The 24462-nt window shown below is 35.6% G+C and overlaps 1 protein-coding gene across 5 annotated transcripts in view; it reads left to right on the top strand.

Annotated features, from left to right (window-relative positions):
• The window catches only part of KCNK2 (potassium two pore domain channel subfamily K member 2), a 291790-nt gene that overhangs the window by 93996 nt on the left and 173332 nt on the right, over positions 1-24462 (top strand). For 2 of the 5 annotated variants that reach the window (XM_051998361.1, XM_051998366.1), the window contains exon 2: positions 20613-20923. In XM_051998361.1, the coding sequence (XP_051854321.1) occupies positions 20613-20923 (311 nt within the window). Of the gene's footprint in view, positions 1-16587; positions 17151-17737; positions 17837-20347; positions 20509-20612; positions 20924-24462 lie in introns of those variants that run through there. The other 3 variants (XM_051998364.1, XM_051998362.1, XM_051998365.1) reach the window with 3 other exon arrangements.

The following is a 24462-nucleotide window of genomic DNA, read 5'->3' as shown; positions in this document are numbered from 1 at the left end:
CTGTTTCACTTTTCTAATACTGTTAAGGGTACCACCATTCTCTCAGACATCAAGTCTTGCAACTTGGTTATCATCCTCAACTCTTTAATCTCACCTCCCATATGAAATTAATTGTCAAATTATTATTTCTATCTCTGTAGTGTCTTTTATATATGTCACCTTTGACCATCTCACACTGCAACCATCTCTTTACAGGTCTTTTTCACATCATGTGGTACTAATGTTATAATCTGCTGGTTGATATCCCTGCTTCAAGTCTTTTCCCATTTCAAAGCCTTTCCGCATATCCTTTATGGAAGATAGTATTTCTCTCATTTTTTGGCTTGTGGTTATCTTCAACTTTCTCTACTTTTCCTACTTTTGAATATGGAGGACAGTTTTTCTTTTCTTGCTTAAAAATGCTAATATCTGTTTTTGCTCAACAAATCCTCTAGATCTAGATCGTCTAAATACATCTAGACAATGTCTTCACTTTTCCAAATTTTTTTGTAGAGCAGATTGATGCACCATGATCTCAAGGAGTAGGAGAAATCATAAATATACTCAAAATACTTGAGTCAAGAACTGTTTTATTGCTTAATAGCTCTGTGATATTGGGAAAAATCACCTCTTTAGCCTTAGTTTCCTCACCTGTTAAATAGAGAAAACAATATTTTTATGAGTTATCTCACAGGGTTGTTCTGAGAAAAACACTTTGTTAGATTATAAATTATTATAGAATTCTGAGCTATCATTATCATCATTATCATCATTACTATTATTCTTTTGTTCACATTCATTGGCTCAGATTACCAGCTCTACTGGCTCTTCTAGGTGTGATTCATAGGTTTAAGTGCCATACAGTAGAAGCTCACTGAATGTCTTCTCATTGCATTATTATATACAATATTCTATATACACATTGTGAATAGTAGCAAGAAATTTAAGGCCCATTGTGAACTGAAGTGTGCAATAAATGCTAAAGAGGATTATAAAAGAGTTTTTTTAAAGTATATTGGAGATAAACAGGATATAACAGGAGCAGAGAAACATCAAGGAGAGAGTAAATATTTATTTGTTTCAGTTAAGTAGGCATAGATTCAGTTTTAGGGAGGCCATGCAGTTCAACATCTTCATTTTATAGATGAGGGACCTAAGACACAGTGCCTTTCTCAAGGTTATATAGATTGTGATGAAAGAGTTGGAATATAACTTGTTCCCCATTTCCATTTTTAGGTTCCCTCTATTATCCTAATTAAGTAATTTCTCTTCCTTTGAGGTTAATATAATCCATATTTATCACAAGATTCTGGTGATTATTTTCTATCAATCTCCAGCATGTTCTCATTTCTTCTTCAATGAGTTTAGGATCTAGTTCACAGTGTTCCTCTCCTCTTCAATCCCTTTCCTCATATTTGGGAACCTCATCATATACTGATACTCCTTCCAACCCTCTAGCATCCTACTTCTTCAACTTACTCATTTCCCATGACCTACTCTTCTACCCCACTTCAACCACACACAAAGATGTTTATATCTTTGATCTTGTCATCACTTACAAATATATGACTTTCATGTTTGTGAATTATGAAATTCTTTTAAATTGCCACAATCTATGATCACTTAATTGCTCTATGCTTTATAACCACACAGACTATTCTACATCATTGCTATAATTTCAAATCCTCTACTTCTCAGGTCTTTCCCAGGTCATCATTCTCATACTGGCTATTGTTCCTCATCTTGACTCCTTAAAGAACTATTTCAACTCTAAAATGTTCTTGCTTTGATTCCTTTGCTCTCTTATTCTCTAAAATACTTTGTCCTAGCAATCCACAGGTCTGAATTACTTCCACTATCTGTTGCCATCATTCCTATACATATGCTTAGTAAAATTTGAAGAAAATCATCAAGCCATGCTGATTAGGTCTACTAGAAATTTTTATTATAAAATCTCAATTGGGTCCTCACTGTGGCAAGCTAAAGCTTTGTATCACCCTAAATGACAAATAATCTCACTTACCACAATGGCTGTTTCAAACCTTTTCATTCCTCCTCAAACTTCCTAGAGTTTCGCTCCTTTTTGCCTCTCATCACAAATATATTTGCCTTACATTTCTTTAAATAAAAATTCACTGAGATCTACCTCTTATTTTGTCTTAATCATTTAATATTGCGCACTACTATATTCTACCACTATTTCCCCTTTCACCCCTGTTTCATAAGAAGAGAGAACTCTTCTTACTAAGACAAAACCCCATTTACTAAAATGATTTTGTTTCATTCCCTCTTCTCCAATAACTTGTCTTTTATTTCTCCATTTTCTCACTAATCTTCGCTCCTTCTTTTTCTAACAGCTAATTTGCTACTAGCCTACCAATATACAAGTTTCTACTATCCTTAAAAAAACCCCAAACAAAACAAAAATCCCTCTCCCCTGATCTATCCATCCTTGTCAATGATAATCTTATATCTTTCTCCTGATTTTTTTGGGTCTAAACTTCTTGAGAAGATTGCCTACAATTGCTTTTTTAACTGCTTTTTAAAAACTCTCTACAAGTTATCTTCTGACTTTACCATTCAACTGAAACTGCTCTTTCAAAAGTTAGCAGAGATGTCTTAATTTTCAAACTAATGGTCTTTTCTCAATCCTCAACCTTCTCAATCTTTTTTTGTAGCTTTTGACACTGTCAATCAATTTCCTCTCCTTGATATATATATATTCTCTCTCTCTCTCTCTCTTTCTCTCTCTCTCTCTCTTTCTCTCTCTCTCTCTCTCCTCCTTTCTTTTTCCTTTTTACATCCTCCCTCCCTCTCTTCCTTTTCCTTCTCTTCCTCTTCCTCCTCTTTCTCCTCTTCCTCCTCCTTCTCTTCCTCCTTTTCTTCCTCCTTCTCTTCCTCCTTTTCCTGTCCCTCTTCCTCTTCCTCTCTCTCCTTCTCCACCTTCTTTTTCTTTCTTCTTTCTTCTGACTCTCCTGACCATCTGATCCTTTTCTGACCTTTCTTCTAGTTCACACTGGCTCTCTTCAGTTTTTCTTCCATATTATTTTCATATGCCTAAATAATAAAAAAGGCAGAAAGAGTCCCTTTTTCAAGGAATTCAATTTGTAGTTAGAAGAGAACATACAAACAATTATCTATAGACACAATATATACAGGATAAATTGGAAGTAACATTATAAGTAACATACTAGCAGTGAGCAGTGAGCAGGGAGATCAAGAAAGGCTTCTTACAAAAGAAGGGATTTGACAGAATTTTTAAAATACATGTACATTCATCTTTAAAACATATTTCCTTATGAATCATGTTGAGAGAAAAAAAAATCAGAACAAAAGGGAAAAACCACAAGAGAAAAAAAGAACAGAAGAAAAATAAAAAAAAAAAAAAGTGAACATAGCATGTGTTGATTTACATTCAGTCTTTATAGTTCTCTTTCTGGACGCAGATGGTATTTTCCATCCAAAGTTTATCGGGGTTGCCTTGGATTACTGAACCACAGAAAAGAACCAAGTCTATCATAGTTGATCATCACACAATCTTGCTATTACTGTATATAATGTATTACTGGTTCTGCTTGTTTTGCATACCATCAATTCATGTAAGTCTTTCCAGGCTTTTCTAAAATCAGCTTGTTCATAATTTTTATAGAAAAATAATATTCCATTACTTTTACATACCATAACTTATTTAGCCATTCCCTAAATGATGGGCATCTACTCATTTTTTAAATTCTTTGCCACCACAAAAATAGCTGCTACAAATATTTTTGCAAATGTGGGCCCTTTTTCTTCTTTATGATTTCCTTGGGATATGGACTCAGTAGACATATTTTGTAGTTTTCCCAGAAACTTTTGTGAAACAGTGAGTTCTTATTCCAGAAGTTGGAGTTTTGAGGTTGATCAAATACTAGATCACAACCATTGATTATTGCGTCATGTCTAGTTAACCTATTCCACTGATGTACCACTCTATTTCTTAGTCAGTATCTTGAACAGAATCTTAAAGGGATTCAGAAAACTTAGCAAGCAGAAAATTCAGAGTAGTGACACTGACAGATCAAAGGATATGCATAGTTTTATAGCCCTTTGGGCATAGTTCAAAATTGTTCTCCAGAATGGTTAGATCAGTTCACAACTCCACCAACAATGCATTAGTGTCCTAGTTTTTCTATATCCCCTCTAACACTTAACATTTTTCCTGTCATCTTAGTCAATCTGAGAGTTATGAGGTGGTTGTTTTAATTTGCATATCTCTAATCAATAGTGATTCAGAGTATTTTTTTATATTACGATAGATGTCAACTGAATTTTTGTCAACTGAAAATTGTCTGTTCATGTCCTTTGATCATTTATCAATTGGGAGATGATGTCTATTCTTGTAAATTTGACACAGTTCTTTATTTATTTTAGAAATGAGACCTGTAACAGAAACACTGGCAATAACAATTCTACCCTCTGCCTCCCCAGATTTGTGCTTCCCTCCTAATCTTGGCTATGTTGGTGTTGTTTGGGCAAAACCTTTTTAATTTAATGTAATCAAAGTTGTCCATTTTTCATTTCATAATGTTCTAGTTGGTCTTTGGACATAAATTCTTCCCTTATTCAAGATATGATAGGTAAACTTTCTCTTGCTCTCCTAATTTCCTTACAGTATCTCCTTTTATACCTAAATCATGTACTCATTTTGACTTTATTTTGAATTGGGGTATGAGATGTGGGTTTATGCCAAGTTTTTGACATATTATTTTCCAGTTTTCCCAGCAATTTTTGTGAAACAGTGAGTTCTTATTCCAGAAGCTGTAGTTTTGAGGTTTATCAAATACTAGATTACTATCATTGATTATTGTGTCATGTTTATTTAACTTCTTCCACTGATCTATCACTATTTCTTAGTCAGTGTCTTGAACAGAATCTTAAAGAAATTCAGAAAAGCCAGGAAAAAGAAAATTGAGAACTTTCCGGACATGAGGGTTTGGGGAGGAGGCAGCCATTGAAAAGGCATGAAATAGAGAGATGGAGTAGGAGAATGTCTTGAGATCTTGACATTGTTTTGTTCACCATATTTTATCAATAACTCGAACCATGGCACAGCATTATATGTAATAACCCACCAGGTGAGTACCCAGCTCTGAATTACAAAGTGGGAGTCTCTAGACGAAGTAACATTTGTTGCAATGATACACAGGATAAATTCACTCTATCAGTTAAATATTTATTTATCACTTATGACGTGCCAGACACTATGCTAAGGATCTACAGAAAGGCAAACCATGCCTGAATGTTTTCTCCACTAGACTATAAGCTTCTTAAGAGCAGTTGACTATTTTTGGGGGGAGATAGTTGTATTTTTTCATATTGTCTGTCACACAGTAGACATTTTTACGAATTCTTGTTTACTTGACTTACTAAATGGTCCTTGCCCTTAAGGAACTCACATTTGTACCAGGGAGATAGTGTGTCAATAATAATAGATCCAAAATACATTTTCCCCCTGAGGCAATTGGGGTTAAATGACTTGCCCAGGGTCACACAGCTAGGAAATGTTGTGTCTGAGATCAGATTTGAACTCAGGTGCTCCTGACTTCAGGGTTGGTGCTCTATCCACTGCAACACCTAGCTTCCCCAATATATCTAAAATAGACAGGAGATAGTCTCATAAGGAAGGGAATGAAATGAGGAATAGGGATAACAACAAAGTCTTCTTGAAGAAAATAGACTTTGAGTTGAGTGTTGAAAGAAGCTGGGACAATGTATAAATAGGAATGATTTTGGGGGAAAACATTATTTCAGACATGTGGAATAGCTATGGAATGGCATTCAAGGGGAAGAGAATAAGTATTTAGTAAATGCCTTTACATGCGAGGCACTATTCTAAATACTTTAGAAATCTCTCATTTGATCAATGATACAGGCACAGGAATTGGAGTATTGTGCCCATGTAAAAATAACCTAGGAATGTTAACTTAATATCAGTGATCAGTGTATTTGGGCTGGCAAAATTGCTGGGATCTTGGTACCATAATAGTTGAAATATAATAAACAAAATCATGGAGGTGGTAGTTACTTGTGGTAGCATAATACCCTGGTCAGAACACATTTGAAATACTGAATTAAGTTCTAGGCACCATCTTTTAAGAAGGAAATTTAAGCGTTCTGGTATAAATACAGAAAAGTAACTCAGAATGCCTTAGACTGAAGCAATCCTATGTATTTGCTTTAGAGCCATTTTCAAAAATGTAAAGAGTTGTTATTATATAGAAAAGAAATTAGTCTTGTTTCTCTTGGTTCAAGAACTAAAGCCAAAGAATGGAATTTACAAGAAGACAGAGCAATCTAGAGTCTACATAAGAAATAAATAGAAGGAAACAGACCCCAAACTTTTATATGCAGAGCTGCTTGTGGATAGAATGGATTGCCTTGAACAATGGCAGAACTGAATCACCTGAAGCAGAACCTCAATGCCCACATATTGGGGATGTATATAAAGACAATTAATTATTTGGGAAACACTTGGACTGGAAACTCTCTGAATTCCTTTCCAACTTTGACATTCTATGACCCTAGCATTCATGAATTCCCGTGAAGGGAACAACATTTCATAAAATTTTCTGGGAAGAAAACCAAACACTTGATTTCAATAATGAAGAAAGAGGAGATAACGAGAGGGAAACATAGGTTTGGAGTAATGGAGGCTTCATTACATTAAGGACATTGATCTTAAATTTCAGGTTTGTTTGCTTACAATCTGTACTCTAAGAAGGTTTTTACTTTAGGAGAGTGGAACAAGTGGAATAAGTTACTTCTATAGGAGAAGGGAAGGATACAGAGGAGATAGCACCAGATAGATCTCTTTCAAATGTGCTGCTTCTCTGGGTCAGATCAGTAAAGTCTTTATAATGCTCTAGACTTTTTGTTAGTTCAAGTTGATTTTCAATGTACTTGGGGGGTAGATTTTTGACTTTGCTTATTTTGTTTCTTCCCCTCAAATTTTAATTGCATGGTTTTATATAATACTGTAGTTCCTATTCTGGGCACAAATGTTTTCCTGGTGGGTGCTTTAAAATTCCATAAATAAATTTGCATAATTGGCTATGGCAGGTCTAGCATGATGTTTATGTGTCTTGTATTTCTTTGGATTGAAGAGGCAGCTTGTGTGGATTGGTGACAATCCTGGAGACAAATATTTTGACCTCAGTTATTATTTCATCATGCACATTATCTGATGGTGGGGTTTGTGGTACCGGCACAGGAGATGGACCACATTTTGAATGCATGATTGGGAAAGGCCAGAAGTGCTAGTGATGATATTGACACTCAGAACTACTAAAAAACAATTTCCAAGTTGAATACTTCAATCCACATCCATAGCATTCAGTTTGAACTAATGCCTATTTGTTGTGTATCAGTAATTATCCTCTGTTTCATAGTCATAGAGAATCTGCCAACTCTCTGTGGTTGATAACATGAAGAGATGAGTGAGAATATTTTGACGTAATAAAGCAAGCTCATCCTAGAAGTATGTCTCAGTGATGGTGTTATCATTCTTGTGCATAAGGAAATCATAAAGCTTCAATTTTCTTCTGGTAAAAAAAGACTGGAAAAAGTCTGGAAAATATGTAACTTATAATGGGGTCATTGGGCTTTTGCCTGATGGCACCAAAATTTAGAAGGCAATGACAGCACTCACATTCCTTATTCAGTGTGGAACAAACTGAGTTTAACAATAGTAATGTGTTAAAATATGAAATTGTATATATTATATATTATAAGGCTACTTCCTCCTCTCCTTCCCTTGGTAGATATACTAAGGTGAGCTACTTTTTGACAAAACTTCATGCTGCTCCTTTTCCAACTCCTCATGAATGACCTCTTCCACAACAGAAACTTTAAGGAATCCTCACCTGAGTCTTTGCTCATGGTGGAGGGTAACTTGACCTCTCTGTCTCCATTCCACTATTTAGTGGGCATCTATCCATAAATACGTTAACCAATTAAATTTATCTTAAACATAGATTTGAAGGTGCATTTCTGTTTCATCAGATATCATATCAAGTTATAACTCTGTTTGAGGGTATTTGAAGCACTTACTATGTGTGACAAATACTGGGACATTATACTAGAAGTCAATGATAGTTAATACTCATTTATGAATTAGCTGCCTATAGAAGACATGCTCTCGCAAAGTCAGAGGCTCTCAATTCACTGTGAATTTTTAAAGAATTATCCCAATATTTGCAAGCTCTGTGAATTGTCATTTCCTATGTACTGATATTCATAAATAATGACTCTTTTTTCGGTTATTTGACTTGCTCTTTGGCTTTGCCACTGGATACTTTTGCTGTTGGCTTTCCAACACTCCTATAATGTATTCTTTGGCTGCAACTGTGGATATGAAATTAATAAATGCTCCCATGGTCTTTTATTTCTTGAAGCAATTTCTAAAAAGTGGCTAATAATATGTACAGGTAATTAGGATCCAACTGTCTTTGCTCTACTTTATATCTGTGGCTAAGGGTGAGACTGGTCCCAATGAAGAATAAACAAACAAATAAAGAACAGGTAAGCAAAATTAGAAATCACGAAGTTACAATGGAATTAAAAAAAAAAAAACAACCAGGAACCTGCTTTCCAGGCTTTAAAAACTTTATATAGTGTGAAAGGCAAAGGATTCATGATATAAAATGGCAATAATTATGGTAAAATGTAACAAATGAAAATGATATAGTACTGATTGAGTGGAATCATAGATTCTTTAGTTTTGGAAGGGGTCTTAGAAACTATCTAATCCAATATCACTTTGAAAGCAGAAATCTCTTCTACAGAACCTCTTTACCAGTCCCTTCTTGCACACTTCTATTGTTAAAACATTCATTACATAGTGAGTCCCTGCACTGAACTCTTGTGATTACTTTTCTAGTTCTCATTGTTGAAAAGTTGTTCCTTATTTTTAAGTTGAAATCTGAGTTTCTGTAATTCATATCCATTGACTCTAACTTTGCCCTTAGAAATAATACAAAATAAATATATATTCTCTTCCACATGATACCTTTGAACAAATTAGTTGTTCAGTTATTTTTCAATGATGTCTAATTCTTTGTAACCCTATTTGGGGATTTCTTGGCAAAAATTCTGTAGTGCTGTTCCATTTCCTTCTTTAGCTCATTTTACTGAGGCAAGGGGGCTAAACAACTTGCTCAGGATTACACAACTATTAAATCTTTGAGATGGATTTAATCTCAAGGAGATGGATCTTTTTGACTCTGAAGCCCAGCATTTTATCACCTAACTGGAAGTTTTATCAGGAGAAACTTCTTGGTAATTTAGCTCAAATAGGTACTCATTTAATTATAGAATAAAAAAGCTGTAAATCACCTTAAAGATTTCTGTGATTGAATTCTGAATATATAGATATCTAAATTATAATATATATATACACACATGTAAATAATTTAAAAAGAAATCAATTTTTAAAGATTTTCCAACCTTGATTATCCATTTCTATCCTGCATTCTATGTTACAATTACCCTTATACTTGAGATTTTTTCTCTTATATTTAAGCAGACTTTCTTCTTGTTTTCTTGCTGTATATTTGACCCTTTACTTTGTCCTAGAAAGCAAGCATTAAGTTAGCTTGACCTACTCTTCACAAAGACACAGTGCCTGCAAGCCACTACTTAGTGATCTTTTAGGTGCTTTCAAAATGCTGCAAATGGTTGGAAGGCAAGAATAGGATTGACTGCAGAAAATTAGATTTCCTAAAATTCAAAATGCAGTACAAACTACCCAGATTCTGTGCTTCTAATGAAGAGCTTCATGTTTGATGGCATTTATTTGCCTGGCCTTGAGAAATTGAAAATGCATCCAATGAATTCATTTTAGGGAGGCAATAAATGTCATGGGGAATTTACCTGTGATTGTCACAGGTAGAAAATGTTAGATAATAAAGTGTAGACTGATAGCTTAATGTTCATTTCCTAAAGATAGCAGTTTATTATACTGATTTTAGAAAGAAGTTGGAAAATCCTGGAGTAGAAGTATTTATCTGGAAACAAAATAGTTATAGTAGTTTTTCTGCGTATTATCTCATAAAATCTGATCCTTATCAGAATTAAAGGCACTATAAAATCTTACTCCTTTATCATATTCTCATTAATATTGTATTTATTTATGTATAACTCTTACCATATCTCTCCCGCTGAAATGTAATAAAATACTTAAGGATTTTTATTGTTCAGTCATTTCAATTGTATTCTATTCTTTGTGACCCCATTTCTTTCTCTTTTTGGGGGGGGGCAAAGACGCTGCTGTGGTTTGCCATTTCCTTCTCCAGTTCATTTTATAGATGAGAAAACTGAAGCGGTGTCACACACAGCTAGTAAGTCAGACTTGAACTCACAAAGATAAGTTTTCCTGATTCCAGACCTGACACTATATCCACTGATTGATCTAGCTGCTTCCACCTTAAGAATAGGATCTCCTATCTAAACTTTGTCTATTGTGTTGTCTTTAGTGCCTACCAGAGTGTTTTGTGCAAAGGAAGCATTTAAGATTTGTTGAATGAATGAATTGTAAAATGTTTCATTCCAAGCTCACTTTCTGATTCTTTTTTTGGAGGTTAGACATGGAAGAAAGAGATTTATTATTATTATTATTATTTGTCTGAACATATGATTTTATCATTGCAGAGAATTCCTGGTGTCAAAACTCACTCAATCTGACAACTGGCAAGAAAATTTCTTGGAAAAAGTGATGTTAAATGACTATCCTTGACTCATATAATTTGTCAATATATATCTGAATCAGGATTCAAATATAGGCCTTTTTTTCATTTAGTTAATTTTATTATTTAATTTTATTTTTTAAAATAACTTTTTATTGACAGAAACCATGCCAGGGTAATTTTTTACAACATTATCCCTTGCACTCACTTCTGTTCCGATTTTTCCCTTCCCTCTCTCCACCCCCTTCCCCAGATGGCAAGCAATCCTATACATGTTAAATATGTCACAGTATAGATACAATATATGTGTGTAGAACCGAATAGTTCTCTTGTTGCACAGGAAGAATTGGATTCAGAAATAAGCCGGGGAAGAAAAACAAAAATGCTAACAGTTTACATTCATTTCCCAGTGTTCTTTCTTTGGGTGTAGCTGCTTCTGTCCATCATTGAATAATTGAAACAGTTAGATCTTCTCTTTGTCAAAGAAATCCACTTCCATCAGAATACATCCTCACACAGTATCATTGTTGAAGTGTATAATGATCTCCTAGTTCTGCTCATTTCACTTAGCATCAGTTCATGTAAGTCTCTCCAAGGCTCTCTGTGGAATATAGGCCTTCTTAATGCTAAGACAAGTCCTCTATCTACTATAGCATTCTGTCTCTACTCTTGTGTTAAGTAGGTCTTTAGTAAATGTTAATTGGATGCAGCTGTTATCATTACTACTAATAATAGCTAGCACTTATATCAAGGTTCACAAAAGACTTATCTCATTAAATATGATCACCCTGGAAAACAGATACTATTATTATCTTGACTTTTTAAGGATGAGGAAACTTAGGTAGATAGAGGTTAAGAAAGTGGCTTGGTCAGAGTCACACAGTAACTAACTTAAGCTGGATGGGAACTCAGGGTCTTCTGGCTTTGTTCTATCTAAAACATGTCCTTTATTTTATCTCCTTCCCCATCTACTTGTCTTCTTTGGCACTTTTGAATCATAAAGACAAGTGCATTTGGATGACCTTGGGCTAAGATAAAGAGCTGAATTGGAAGTGAGAGTGAATGTTTATATATCATTGCTACCTGTTAGTGACCATTTAACCTAACATCTTTATATTGGAAAGGGACTTAATGGTCATCAAGACTCATCTCAAATTTAATGCAGCACAATATATTGCTCATATCCTATGTCTTCTTGACACATAGCATTGTCATCAATCAAAATCCAATCCAAAGACCCTCCTTAAAATCTACTTTCTTCATAAAACCTTTCCTGATCATTTCAACTAGAAGGCATTCTTCCCATTGAAATAGAATGTTCTCTCCTATTAATTTTCAAACCCTACTTTGTATGGCTGTGAACATCTTATTTCCTCACTTGTCTCCTACTTATATACTATATATTATCTTTCTTTGGAATCTCCTTAGCATCTACATCAGTGCCTTACACATAGTCATCCAGACTCTTCTTGAACATTCCACAGGAGGAGAGGCTCATTTCTATAAAAGGGAGCTTAATGCATACTTTTTTTGTTGTTTGGTTGTTTTGGTTGTGCCTCACTCTTTGTGACCCCATTGTGATTTTCTTGAAAGAAATACTTGAGTGGTTTGTCATTTCTTTCATTTCATTGTACAGATTACTTTACTTTACAGAAACAGAAGCAAATGAGATTAAGTGAATTATTCAGAGTCACATAATTAGGAAGAGTATGAGGCCAGATTGAATTCATGAAGATGAGTCTTCTTGACTTTAAGTGAGGCTCTCTGTCCATAGCACCATCTAGCTGTCATACGTTCTTGGACCTGGACCTGGAATTATTGGGGAGATTTTCCTTATATTCAAATATTATCTCTGAAGTAATTACTTGGGTTCATATGGTCTAGCTAACTTTTATATCTTACTTGGGTTCATATAATTTCTGGGTTTCACTATGAAGTAATTAATAATAGCTAACTTTTATTTCTTTCTTTGCAAGGTGTTTTAAGCACATCATAATTATGATCCTCACAACAACCCTGTGAGCTGGTAGTCCAGATTTGATTATCACCATTTTACAGATGAAGAAACTGAGGCTCATAAAAATAGTGTGATTCAGCCAACATTTAGTAGAGGTCAGGATTCAACTTTAGGGCCTCATATTCTTGACTCAAATACTTTTTACACTAAGACCATAAAACCACAGGTTTAGGCTAATAAGACACCTTAAAAGCATTTTTTTCATCATTTTGCAATTTTATTATTCTAAAGATGAAAAAACTGATCATAGTGCATGTGTGACTTTCACTATATCTCACAGGTTATAAGGACCACAACTGGGATTTAAATCCTGGTCCTCTGTCTCTAAATCACTGTTCCATACTCTGCTATGTCACTCTGCTTTAGAAGTCATACAGAGTAAAGCTAATTCCACATAGAAATATATCCCTCCAAATACTGAAGTAATAGTTAAATTATTTACCCAGGATCACACAGCTAGCATCTGATGCTGGATTTGAACATAGGTCTTCATTATTTCAAGTTGAGAACTTTATCCATTTCACCATCTAACTGACTTTTAAAAGTTATACTGGTGGAACTTAAATTTTATCAGTTTCTGTCAAACAGTTTCTATCAAGAACAGGCCTCTGCTTGACTGTGTATCTTTTATTTGAAGTCTAGTTTATCTAAGTTCAGAGAAGATATCACCTGTTCCACCCAAAGTAACGAACTTTTTGACCACAGCAATTCTCAAACATAAGCTACTAGATCCTTGAGGGGGAGAGAATACTTATGCTGATGAAATAAATCAAAGATCACTGAAAAATTAGATTGCTTTAGAGGACCACTATATTTTACAAGTGGCTTACATTGTGTTTTTGGTCAACTATAACTTTTAGCTATGTTTTCTATGAATAAAGACTTCCTAGTCTTTATTCTGTAGTAGGGAAATTGACTTCAGCATTCAGCATTAACTGGGTTAACTAAACAACAATCTTGGTTAAGAAATAAGTGTTGAAGTTGCCTGTTGCCGGTGGCCCTGAGAAACACAAACAACTGTCTCCAACTAGGTTACTGGTATAATCAGGGTTTCGAAGAATCATTCCAATGACATACTCATTTTTATCATGTCATTTAGAATAGGCCAAGGTTGTATAGGAAAATAAATGTTAAACTGAATTCAGGATATTCAGAGCTGCTGCTTGAGCTAAGTAAAAATTGGGAAACAGCATTGTAGCATTTCTTCAATTGAAATTTTGTTTAGTATGTGATGTTTTTAAATTCCCTGTTCTAAATTCTATGCAAATTAGTCAATGTTCCTAGAAAAAAGGAAGCCAGGATAAGTCTGAAGGAAATTAGTAAAAGAAATGATCCTTCATAAAATAGTCTTATGGGATTTTCTATTTTTCCAATACTGTTGGCATAAATGTAAACAGGATAAACCATCCCATTTTCTTCTTTCCCCAAATGAAATGATATACAAACCAACCTCCTTCCTTTTTTTTTTTTTTTTGCTTCAAACATTGAGTGACTGAGGATATGTGATTCAAGATGACACTGCCTCCTATATTGTACCCTATATTGTCTCTAAATATTTAAAAGTAGGTACTCATAGGCAGGAGGATTGAGGATGGTGCTGATAAGAATGGATGATAGCCATATAAGGAATAGTTTATTGGTCCCATAAACTTGTATATACAAGAAAAGAAAGATAGGTCCATAGATAGATTTATTGGGATTCTTTTGTGAAAAGTTCTCATGGATATGATTTTAAAAAATCTATTTGCAAAGCACATTTGTTCTTAAATATTACTCCTACATTCAGAAAGGAAAGGTCAATCCATGGAGTGATATAAGGATGAAATTGAGGCAGTTTGTTTGCTATACATAGAGATGAAAAAGGACTGTCAGTTTTCAAAAGGAACTGATATTTCAATATTGTGGTGAACCACTAGTTAAAAGGAAACATTTTATTGGGACTATGGTATGAAGGAACTGTGAAGTAACTTCCCATCATATTTAGCATTAGTCAGTCCTTAGTCTGACTTGGAGATCCACAAATTGAGTAAGATGTAGTAGTTGATTTTTATAGAATCTAGAGAAGAGGAAAAAATAAACTCAATGAGTTGGGAAAAGAGGAGAATTAAGGAAAAGTATGAGAGGAACTGGGATTATTTAATCTGAAACAATGCTAGAAGAGCATAAAAATAGTCTCTAGAATGTCTTAATTCCACTATTAGGAATACACCCAATATTCAGAAACCTGAAGGGAAACTTGGAATGATGATTAGTAAGTTGAGGTTTTCGATGAATAAAAAAAGGATATGGAATTGGAAGAGGCTAGTTTAAAAACTTTTGTTCACACAAGAGTGATGAAAGTATATACTTTCATCACTCTTGTGTGAACAAAAGTTTTTTTAACTAGCCTCTCCCAAATATATATATATATATGTTAACTAATTTCATATATATATATGTTAACTAATTTCTTAGCCTCATTAAACACAACATGCAGCTCTGTTGGGTACTAGGAATCACTTGGGTTCATATAGTCTCTGGGTTTCACTATGAAGGTATACTTATCACAGGACATGCATTTCTTTTTGCCATGACAATGCAGTTATTTGATGTATTTGGTGGGATGGGAGAGTGGAACACAGCAGGCAATTCATGCTGCAGTCCTGGAAAGGGAAAATAATTACTCTGGGAGCTTTGGTTCTATTCCTGTTAAATCATTTGTGAACTGCAAAATGATTCGTTTGTTAGCACAGGAGTTTCTAATCTAAACACCCTCTCTCTTCTCTTATGCTCTCAACTGTAATGTTAGGTAGACTATGGCCACACGTTTAGAATATCCTGGAAAATGATTCCTAGGAGGATAGATAAAGGACCAGACAAAGTCAGGACTTTAGAGAGGTGGAGGGAACTGATCTCATTCATGAGACTTCTGCTACTCTTCTGCCCCCACTGAGCAGTACACTGTGTACCTCCATGAACTCTTGGCAACTGATAGTTTCCTTAGAAGATCATTCTTTTTCCTCTTTCATCCTTCAGCATCCCTTCATTGTGTTCCTGTCCCTGACACATCTATTTTCTCCTGCCCCAACTCATCCTCCCCAGTTCCCACCCTCCCCCATTCTATCTGAGCAAGGGTTGGTCAGAGTTCTCTAGGGGAGTAAGGGAAGAAGAATTAATGGTTGCTGGGATGGATGGCTTGGCAGGGGAGTGGACAGATGGACATTCTCACATCTGTACCAAGTAAGAAAGAGGAAACCCAGCTACTGGGATTTCTTTTCCACATACTTAGCCTTAGGATTCATAGTAAGAGCGAAATGCCAAGCTCAGAGCAAAAAATACCAGAGAGAGAGGGAAGAACGTTTTTAAGGACTCAAGACATCCTACCTCTTTCCTTCAGCTCTGAGGGACTAAGTGCATGGATTCCAGGGATGAGGTTAAGGGTTGGGTGAAGCAGGGAAGCTAGAGTACCATATACCTGAGAATAGTGTGTATCACCTGGTTTTAGAGAAAATGGTGGCAAGGTCAGGGACCAGGGCACAGAGGGGAAGAGAGAAGCCAATTGAGCACAACAGAGTTCTATTTCCAGCTTGGGAAAGGGGCAAAAATCAGAGACTAAGACACAGGCAGAACAAAGTGGCAGAATGGTGGAGCTTCTCTGGAATTGGGGGAGGATTGACAAGCGAAGAGCAAAGGCAGGGAGGAAGGAGGAGACAAGTAGGAGGGAAGATTGAAAGGAAGGAAAGGAGACTGGCTGTGGTGCGGCGGTGGAGGGCGAGAAAGGGAGGAAGAAAAGCAGAGAAGGGAGAGGAAGGGAGACAGGCAGAGGTGGGGAAAGAAGGCAGCCACACCGTGACTGTGTGTCACACACACACACACACACACACACACACACACACACACACACATACACGCTCATACACACGCGCTCACGCACTGGGGGTAGGGGGGCGACTTGGGAGAGAGGAGATACACAAAGACATGCAAAAAGGGACTGAGCGAGATTCTCACACAAAGACTGAGGGGCGGACAGACGCGCAGACAGGACCGATTGACACAAAGGCGCCCAGTGACAGAGCCAAGAGGCGAGGGAGAGCCTGGGAGCCCCCAGGGCTGTGGCAGTGGCAGCACCAGCAGCAGTCCTATTCCAGCACCCTCTTGTTCACCACCCGGTGACAGCTGAAGCGAGAGAGCTCCGGAGCAGCACCTTGCCCCCCCTGGGCCTAGGGGACCTTGGAAGTGGGTTAGGGGCAGGACGACCCAACTTCTCGCCTAGTCCTCTTTGCGGCTAGCCAGTCACCAGTTCCTTCCCCCCCCCGCCCCCTTCCCCCCACCTTTCCTATTCACGTCTATTTCCCCCTCCCCCGCTTGCTCCTGCCTCCCCCCCTAGTAAAACAAAGACTGGGAAAATGCCTTCCCCTGAAACTCGGAGCGCGCAGCCAGTCTGTGAATAAGAAGTGAGTACCTCGGCGTGAATTTTTTTTTCTTCTTAAAGCTTCGAGGCCCCCCTCCCTTCCAGCCTGCCTCCTTTCAATTCATCCCCCTCCCCGGGTTTTGAAACCTGCATGCATGCCTCATGCTTTCCAGTGCCTCGCAGGAGACAGCCGGCTCCAGTGCAGGAGGTAAATCCCTTGTTCCCAGGCATCATCCCTCTGGTCTCCCTGGGGCCACTTCGTCCCAAGGGATGGTCACTAGGCTTTCTCAAAGCTGTAGGTAGTCCATCCGAACTCTGTTTAAGGTCAACACTTTGGGTCTCACTTGGTGAGCAGATCATTTAGGGACAAACCCACTTTTTTTCTGCCTTATTCTAACCCCTTCTTCTTCCCCCTATTTCTGCCTGTCTTCTCCGCCCCCTCCCCCCACTCTCTCTCCCCCCTCCCCGCCAAGTATCTCGGACTTTTGCATTTGCATCGAATTTTGCTTTGAATAGTTTGCAAGATTTGTGATTCGAAGGGGTGAAGGGTAATAGTAGGAGGGGTCTATGCGGGGGAGGGGGAGGTTAGAATTGTGTAAGGTTATGTTAGGCGGTTGTCCACACTTGTTGCTAGCTGTGTGAGGAGCATAAGTGGTGCTGAAGTCTTGCTTCTGCCAGCATCAGGTTTCCTGTCAACTCCCGAAGATTGTTTGAAGCATAAGTAAATGGGTGAGGATGGGGGAACATCTGAGTAAGAATAACCTGTCATTACTTTAGATACCTTCTTTCCTGAAGGCGAAAAGAGAGAAGGGAAAGATATAACCTCTATTTCTTTTCTTAGAATAGCCTCTTTTAGGCTTATATCAAGCAAACTCACTGATTTCCCATATTTGAATTTGGGAAAAAAGATTATTTTTTGTATTTATCTGGGATTTCACCAAAATTTCTACATACCTATCTATTAGAACAGATACCTCGTTTGCTTTTGGCAATTGAAAAAAAAAGTTTTAATTGCTTGAGGGAAGTAAATTTCTTTGAATTTTAAAAAGAAAAATTTGGACTTCTTCCAAAAGTAAATTGCTTGACTATTATAGGTATATAAGGAAAGGTGGGATGATCTTTTGAGGAGTAAGTACTTTTCTAAGGTTCCCAGATTCATCAGGTTAGAAAACACTGTTTGAAGGGAGTGTCTGTGTTTATGCAAATAGGATGTAGGGGAGTTCTGAGATTTCTTCCAAGCATTGAGTACAGTATGTGGGGATAAAGACTTAATTCTGTTCTGCTCTGCTCAGTTATCGCTTGAGTTTGTATTATTTGTCACCCAATTATGTCAATAGAGCTTATCTGTCTGTCTATCTAATCAAAACTTAGCAATATTGTAATGTTTTTCCTTGAGAACAGTGACTGAAAAGAATCTTTAGGAAGTCTGAGCTTTGAATTTTCTTAATTATATAAGATTAAATGCATTCTTGTTATATTCAATTGTATAATCAGATATTTTTCAAAAAGTAATAATAATGATTTTAATCACAGACATTATTTATTGAAGCTGAATATATTTTTTGGGGGGAATTACACATACATATCCATATATTTGTTTATCTTATCTGGATACATTGAGGTGTCCTCAGAAAATTTCCTTTTAAATTTTTTTAGTAGGTGAAAGAAACATTGTATATTGGCTTACAGCTGTGATAGAGGTTATATCTTTTTTTTTTCTTGAGAAAAATATAGGAGGGGTATGACTTCTACTCAATGAAGAGACCATTTTTTCATCCGCCATCACATTATAGTTGTACTTAAATCCAGAGCTTTAAATAGCTTTGTGTACAAAGCTTTTTGCCTAAGTGCTACTGTAGATTTTTTAATGAAATGGAACTATGGTTGGTGACTGTACAGTTTAATTCACAGAAGATAGTCTGGAAGAGGAAATTAGACATGTACTATATGACATCTTGTATTCATTCCTTACTACATATTAATACTTACGTTTTCAGTTGTGTATGAATTGGGTGTGAATAGAATAACTAATATGTATCTTGTATCATCAACATTAATGAGTGTATCTTGGTTGTACAATATAGCAAATTAATTTACTAAAGTATCAAAATATGCAATTTAATAATTCATTCTATGACTATATACTTAGAGAACTTGCTACTATAATATTTTCTATTTGGATTCATATATATATGTATATACATATATATATATATATATATACATATATATATATATATATATATATATATATACTTCCAATCCATTTCCATCTAACAATCAACAAACATTTATTAAGTGGTTATTGTGTGCAAAGTACTATACTTGTAAATATAGTAAATCAAAAATATTTTGATTAAAATTTTTAGTGGAATATTGCCATTCCAGTGGTTTGTGGAGATAGAAATAATCAAATGCCCTTCAGTAGATGATTGATTTCCTTCTCCCCTCCCCCCACCATGGTAGAGTTCTAGTGTGTCTCTTATTTTCTAAATGGGAATCCATTAATGATATTTTTAAATAACTGAGATAAATAATAAATGGCTTCATAGTTACAAGCAAAGCATATGAGAATTTATGAGAGGAAATATAAATATACCCTAATGGAGCAATTATCTTTTTACAGAGCATGGAAAGTACAAGAATACAAGGGTATGAAACAAAGTTTAAATTTTATTTTTTTCTGGGTGATTAATCATTATTCAAATATCTGTTTATTATACTAGGATTGTGTCCCTGTAAGTACCAGTGAGTTTTCTTCCTTCCTTCCTTTCTTTTTTTTTTTTTAATATACAACAATTTAAAAGAATGAAAGAAAGAAGAAATTTCATTTTGAGATCTCATTGGACAATAGGAAAAAAAGTTTATATGATGCAAAGAAGGTTCAGTGATATATAATTACTGCTGATTTTCTATGTGTGAACATGTTGGTATCTTGAGGACCTGTATAAAAATAATCCTTACTTTAAATTGCAAAATAACAAATTATTTCTTATATTGTTCTGACTATTCTGATTGTAAGCTGCTTGAGAACAGAAGCTATGAGTGTTTTTTTTTTTAATCTTTTTTATCCATTTCAAGTATATAGGTTTAAAAAAAATCCAATAATCCCAATTTATTGCCTAGCATGGAATAGAGCTATAAAAAAGAGCTTGTTAATAACAAGACTATAAATTTGGAATTTTAAAAGTGTATTCTTCATAAATTCTCATCTTGTTCAAGTTTCCAGGTCTATTTCTTCTCTCTTCTCTCATATCATATGACATCATGAGAGTAAAGATCCCAACCCTTTCTCTGGGCAGCTATCCATATCAAAGCTATTGGTTCTGAGGTTTTAGGAGGTGATGTCTGGTCTGAATATTAGAGCTCAGCTACTTTCTACCAGGAAAGCAAGGAGAGCTGTAAGTTATGCTGGCCCCTTAATAAGAAAGAAAGAAAGAAATTTAACCCAACCAGAACACTCTAAGCCAACTCCAACCTAACATTCCTTCTCTGTTATTACTAGTGGCGGCACCTGACTTGCTGGATCCTAAATCTGCCACTCAGAACTCCAAACCGAGGCTCTCGTTTTCTACCAAACCCACAGTACTTTCTTCCCGGGTGGAGAGTGATACAACTATTAATGTTATGAAATGGAAGACAGTCTCCACGATTTTTCTGGTGGTTGTCGTCTATCTGATCATTGGAGCCACTGTGTTCAAAGCTCTGGAGCAACCTCATGAGATTTCACGAAGGACCACCATTGTGATTCAGAAGCAGACATTCATATCCCAACATTCTTGTGTCAATGCAACCGAATTGGACGAACTCATCCAGGTAACTTGTATGTAAAGAACTGCTGTTTTTGCATTCTCTGGAGAAAAAAGGGATAATTTAGGCTTTAACATAACAGTGGCCCTCTACCATTCATTCCCCATCATACATATCTCTTTTCTTTCTCTCCTTTTCTGTTCTCTTCCACTGACCTTCAAATACCATTTTTCCTCTTCTTTCTTTTCTTTTTCTTTTCCCCTTACCTATATCATAAACCTGCCAAGTGAACTAGGAGAGCAACAAGATGGTTATTTGAAATCAGAAGCAATGGGGAGATGATGCAGTTATGAGGGACTCTTCATAGCCAGCAAGTTGTGTCTCATTTCATTTGCTCTAATCAGTGCACATTTATCTTAACCTTCTTGGTATGAGAACCCAAGGGATACTGATTAAGCTGCCATTCAGCAGAGTTAAAAGCAATTTACTAGATCCCAGAAGAATGAGTTTATTGATTCATCCTGACTTAGTTTAACTTAGTTTGCAAAATTGGAAGAAAGAAAAGATCTAGAAAATTCACTTCAATTACACAAATCTTTAGTAAGTATCTATCGTATTCAGAATCCTGGGGTGAGCCTTGAGATAAAAGTACAAGTGGATTCATTACTCCATTCTCTGAAGGGGGTATATCACTTGCTCCTTTACCCCTTTTAAATTGTCTTTATATTGATCCAAAGGATGATCTTAGCACTTTCCCAGAAGGAGAGAAATGACTCATTATTCAAAACATATTAATATTTATCTTATAAATCTTAATTTCTATATTGCTTTAAGTCAAATTGGAAGTAAAATTAATTGTTTATAATTTTTCAGATAGTTTTCTTTACTTTCTCAAAAACTGTGTTATCCAGGTTTAATCAAATGAACTCCTTGGAGCAGGGAATTATTATTTCTAAACAAGTTCAAGTTCTAGGAACTTTCTTATAGTATTCCAATCATCTTTTACCTTTCTGGCTTTCCATCAGCTCTCTCTCTCTTTCTGCACTATGTTTGTCCTAAAATTTAGATGTTTAAATGCAATAACCTTGTTCAAATCCCTGACCCATAGTACAACTCACTCTAGATCCTTTACTGCGTCAGAAAGCTCTTTTTCACTTATCTTTGATTCATTTATAGTTCCTCTTCTAATGATGTGTCTCTTCTCTTCCACATTTTGCTCACTTGGTGTCCTCTGTCAAATAGGATAGATTATACAATTTTAGGTGGTTCTGGAGCCATCTATAAGAGGCAAGATATCTGGGCACTTCAGAGCTACATAAATGTATTTAGAGCCCATCAAACAACCTAGAAGTCATGATACCTTGGTGTAATGTGTCAGAGATTATTGACTATTTTGGCCTCATTTAAGAAAAAATAGTTGAAGATTACTTCATGCATGGACAATCAGATTAACCTTATTGATTTCTACTGCAAATTGACTTGTGTTTGCCCATTTGTTGAAAATTGCTTTCTTTCAATTACTTTCTTCTTTTTGTCAAGGAAAATTGTGATAATTGGGATTGTCTGTTAAGTGACTAAATGTGATAACATTAGTGATCACATCTGATGTTTCAAGAAGTTTTCTTTTCCCAACAGAAGAATCACTGTCAGTGACATATTAGGGAGGAAGTGGAATTTGAATCCAGATATTTGACTCTAAAACAAGTATTAGGAACTATGAAAGAACAGGAGGGGGGATGGTGGTAAATAAAAAGAGATTCTATCTCTAGATAGAATCTAGAAATAGAAATCTATTTGCAAATGCTATTTGCAATTGTCTACTGTCAACTGGTCTAATGACTCTCATCAGAATATATCAGGTTATATTTCTTCCATACGTTGTAAGGTATAAGGCATCAAATATCTCTTACCTATTTAGAAGTGTTATAACCTGAGTTAATATTGTTATTGATGCATCTGGGTAACACAGTAGATAGTCTGCTGTATCTGGAATTAAGAAGAACTGAGGTCAAATCTACATATGTCTTAAAGATATAATCCTAGACAGTTACTTAACATTTGCTACCTCAATTTCCTTATCTGTCAAATGGGGATAATAATAACATCTACCTTTGAGGGCTATTGTGAGGAGCAAATGAGATAATATTTTTAAAGTGCTTCACAAACATTAAAATGTTATGTTTACACTAGGTATTATTATTGTTGTTTCTAGATCCCAGCATTTTAATGAAAGTTGCCTTTTTGAACATCTTAATTCAGGATTTATTTTTAGATATGCATTAGATCCAAAGTTATTTTGTCTGGGATTCGATTTTTTCATTTGCAAAATGAGAGCATTTGATTAGTTGGATCCTAAGTATCGTTCAATTCTATATCTATGTTCACATGTTATCTTTTTTGTTGCTGTTGTTTTTGTTTTTTGCTGAAGCAATTGGAGTTAAGTGACTTGCCTAAGGTCACACAGCCAGGAAGTGTTAAGTGTCTGAGACCAGATTTGAACTCAGGTCTTCCTGACTTCAGGGCTGGTGCTCTATTCACTGCCCCATCTAGCTGCCCCCATATGTTATCTTAAAAGGATAACATGTTACTCTAAATGTTACTTTTTAAAAATTTCTTTTTAATTTTCAAAATATGTCTATATAATTTTCAACATTCACCCTTGCAAAATCTTGTGTTCCAATTTATTTTTTCCCTCCTTGCCCCCTAACTCCTACCCCTTCTAAGGGTTACTTTTTTAGTTGACATTTGATGCTGGTTCATGAAATTGAGAATCAGATGGCATTTTTCTCCATTTTACAATTGAAAAATGTAAGGCTCAGAGAGACTGAATGGCTTTCTTGAGATCATACTGATATGATAGAGGGAGGATTTGAGGACTTTAGAACCAGGGTTTATTAGATTACTTTCTGTTGATACTAGTGGTTTTTTTTTTTTTTGTTTGTTTGTTTTGTTTTAGTTTTTTTTTTTTTTTTTGGTTACTAAGTTGTTTTTGAAAGGGATACACTGAAGGAATGGCGCTGGACAGGAAAGATGATAAAGCATGGCATCAAGAAAAGTTTATACTATGATTTTTTTTATACCAGGATGAAAATACTCAGGTGGGGTGTCTCAATTCCTTGTGGGTGAGAAGAGTAGGAAAAATGACCCTTAATTTCCAAGAAAGCAGCATTATAACAATGGCTTTTTGGAGGAAGGGAAATGAAAGCGAAGAGAGAGTACTCAAAAATACCTTTTCCTACTCATATCTCTCCCTCACCAACTAAATTAGAATCTATCCTATCTACTTTCTTTCTTTCTTTTTATTTTTAAAAATTTTATTTTATTTTATTTTTTCTAGCTACTTTCTTCCCCATCTCTTCCCCATGTCCCAGAATAACTGTTTCATACTGTTCTATAGCTCAGATACAAATGATAGTCTCATATTATTCATAGCTTCTTGATTTTAATGACAAAAAGTATTAAAGAGTATTTAACTTTTTCTTATTTGAATTCACATAATTCTGGGAATTTAAAAATGTTCTTTATGTTGTGAGAAGGCTATGTTATGCAGTGATAATATTTGTATTGGTATTGGTGAAGGGGGAAGGACACGGTATTATGACAGG

The sequence above is a fragment of the Antechinus flavipes genome, chromosome 4 (genome assembly GCF_016432865.1).
Source record: "Antechinus flavipes isolate AdamAnt ecotype Samford, QLD, Australia chromosome 4, AdamAnt_v2, whole genome shotgun sequence".
NCBI classification, from domain to species: Eukaryota; Metazoa; Chordata; class Mammalia; order Dasyuromorphia; family Dasyuridae; genus Antechinus; species Antechinus flavipes.
This window is presented reverse-complemented; position numbering and strand designations above follow the sequence as displayed.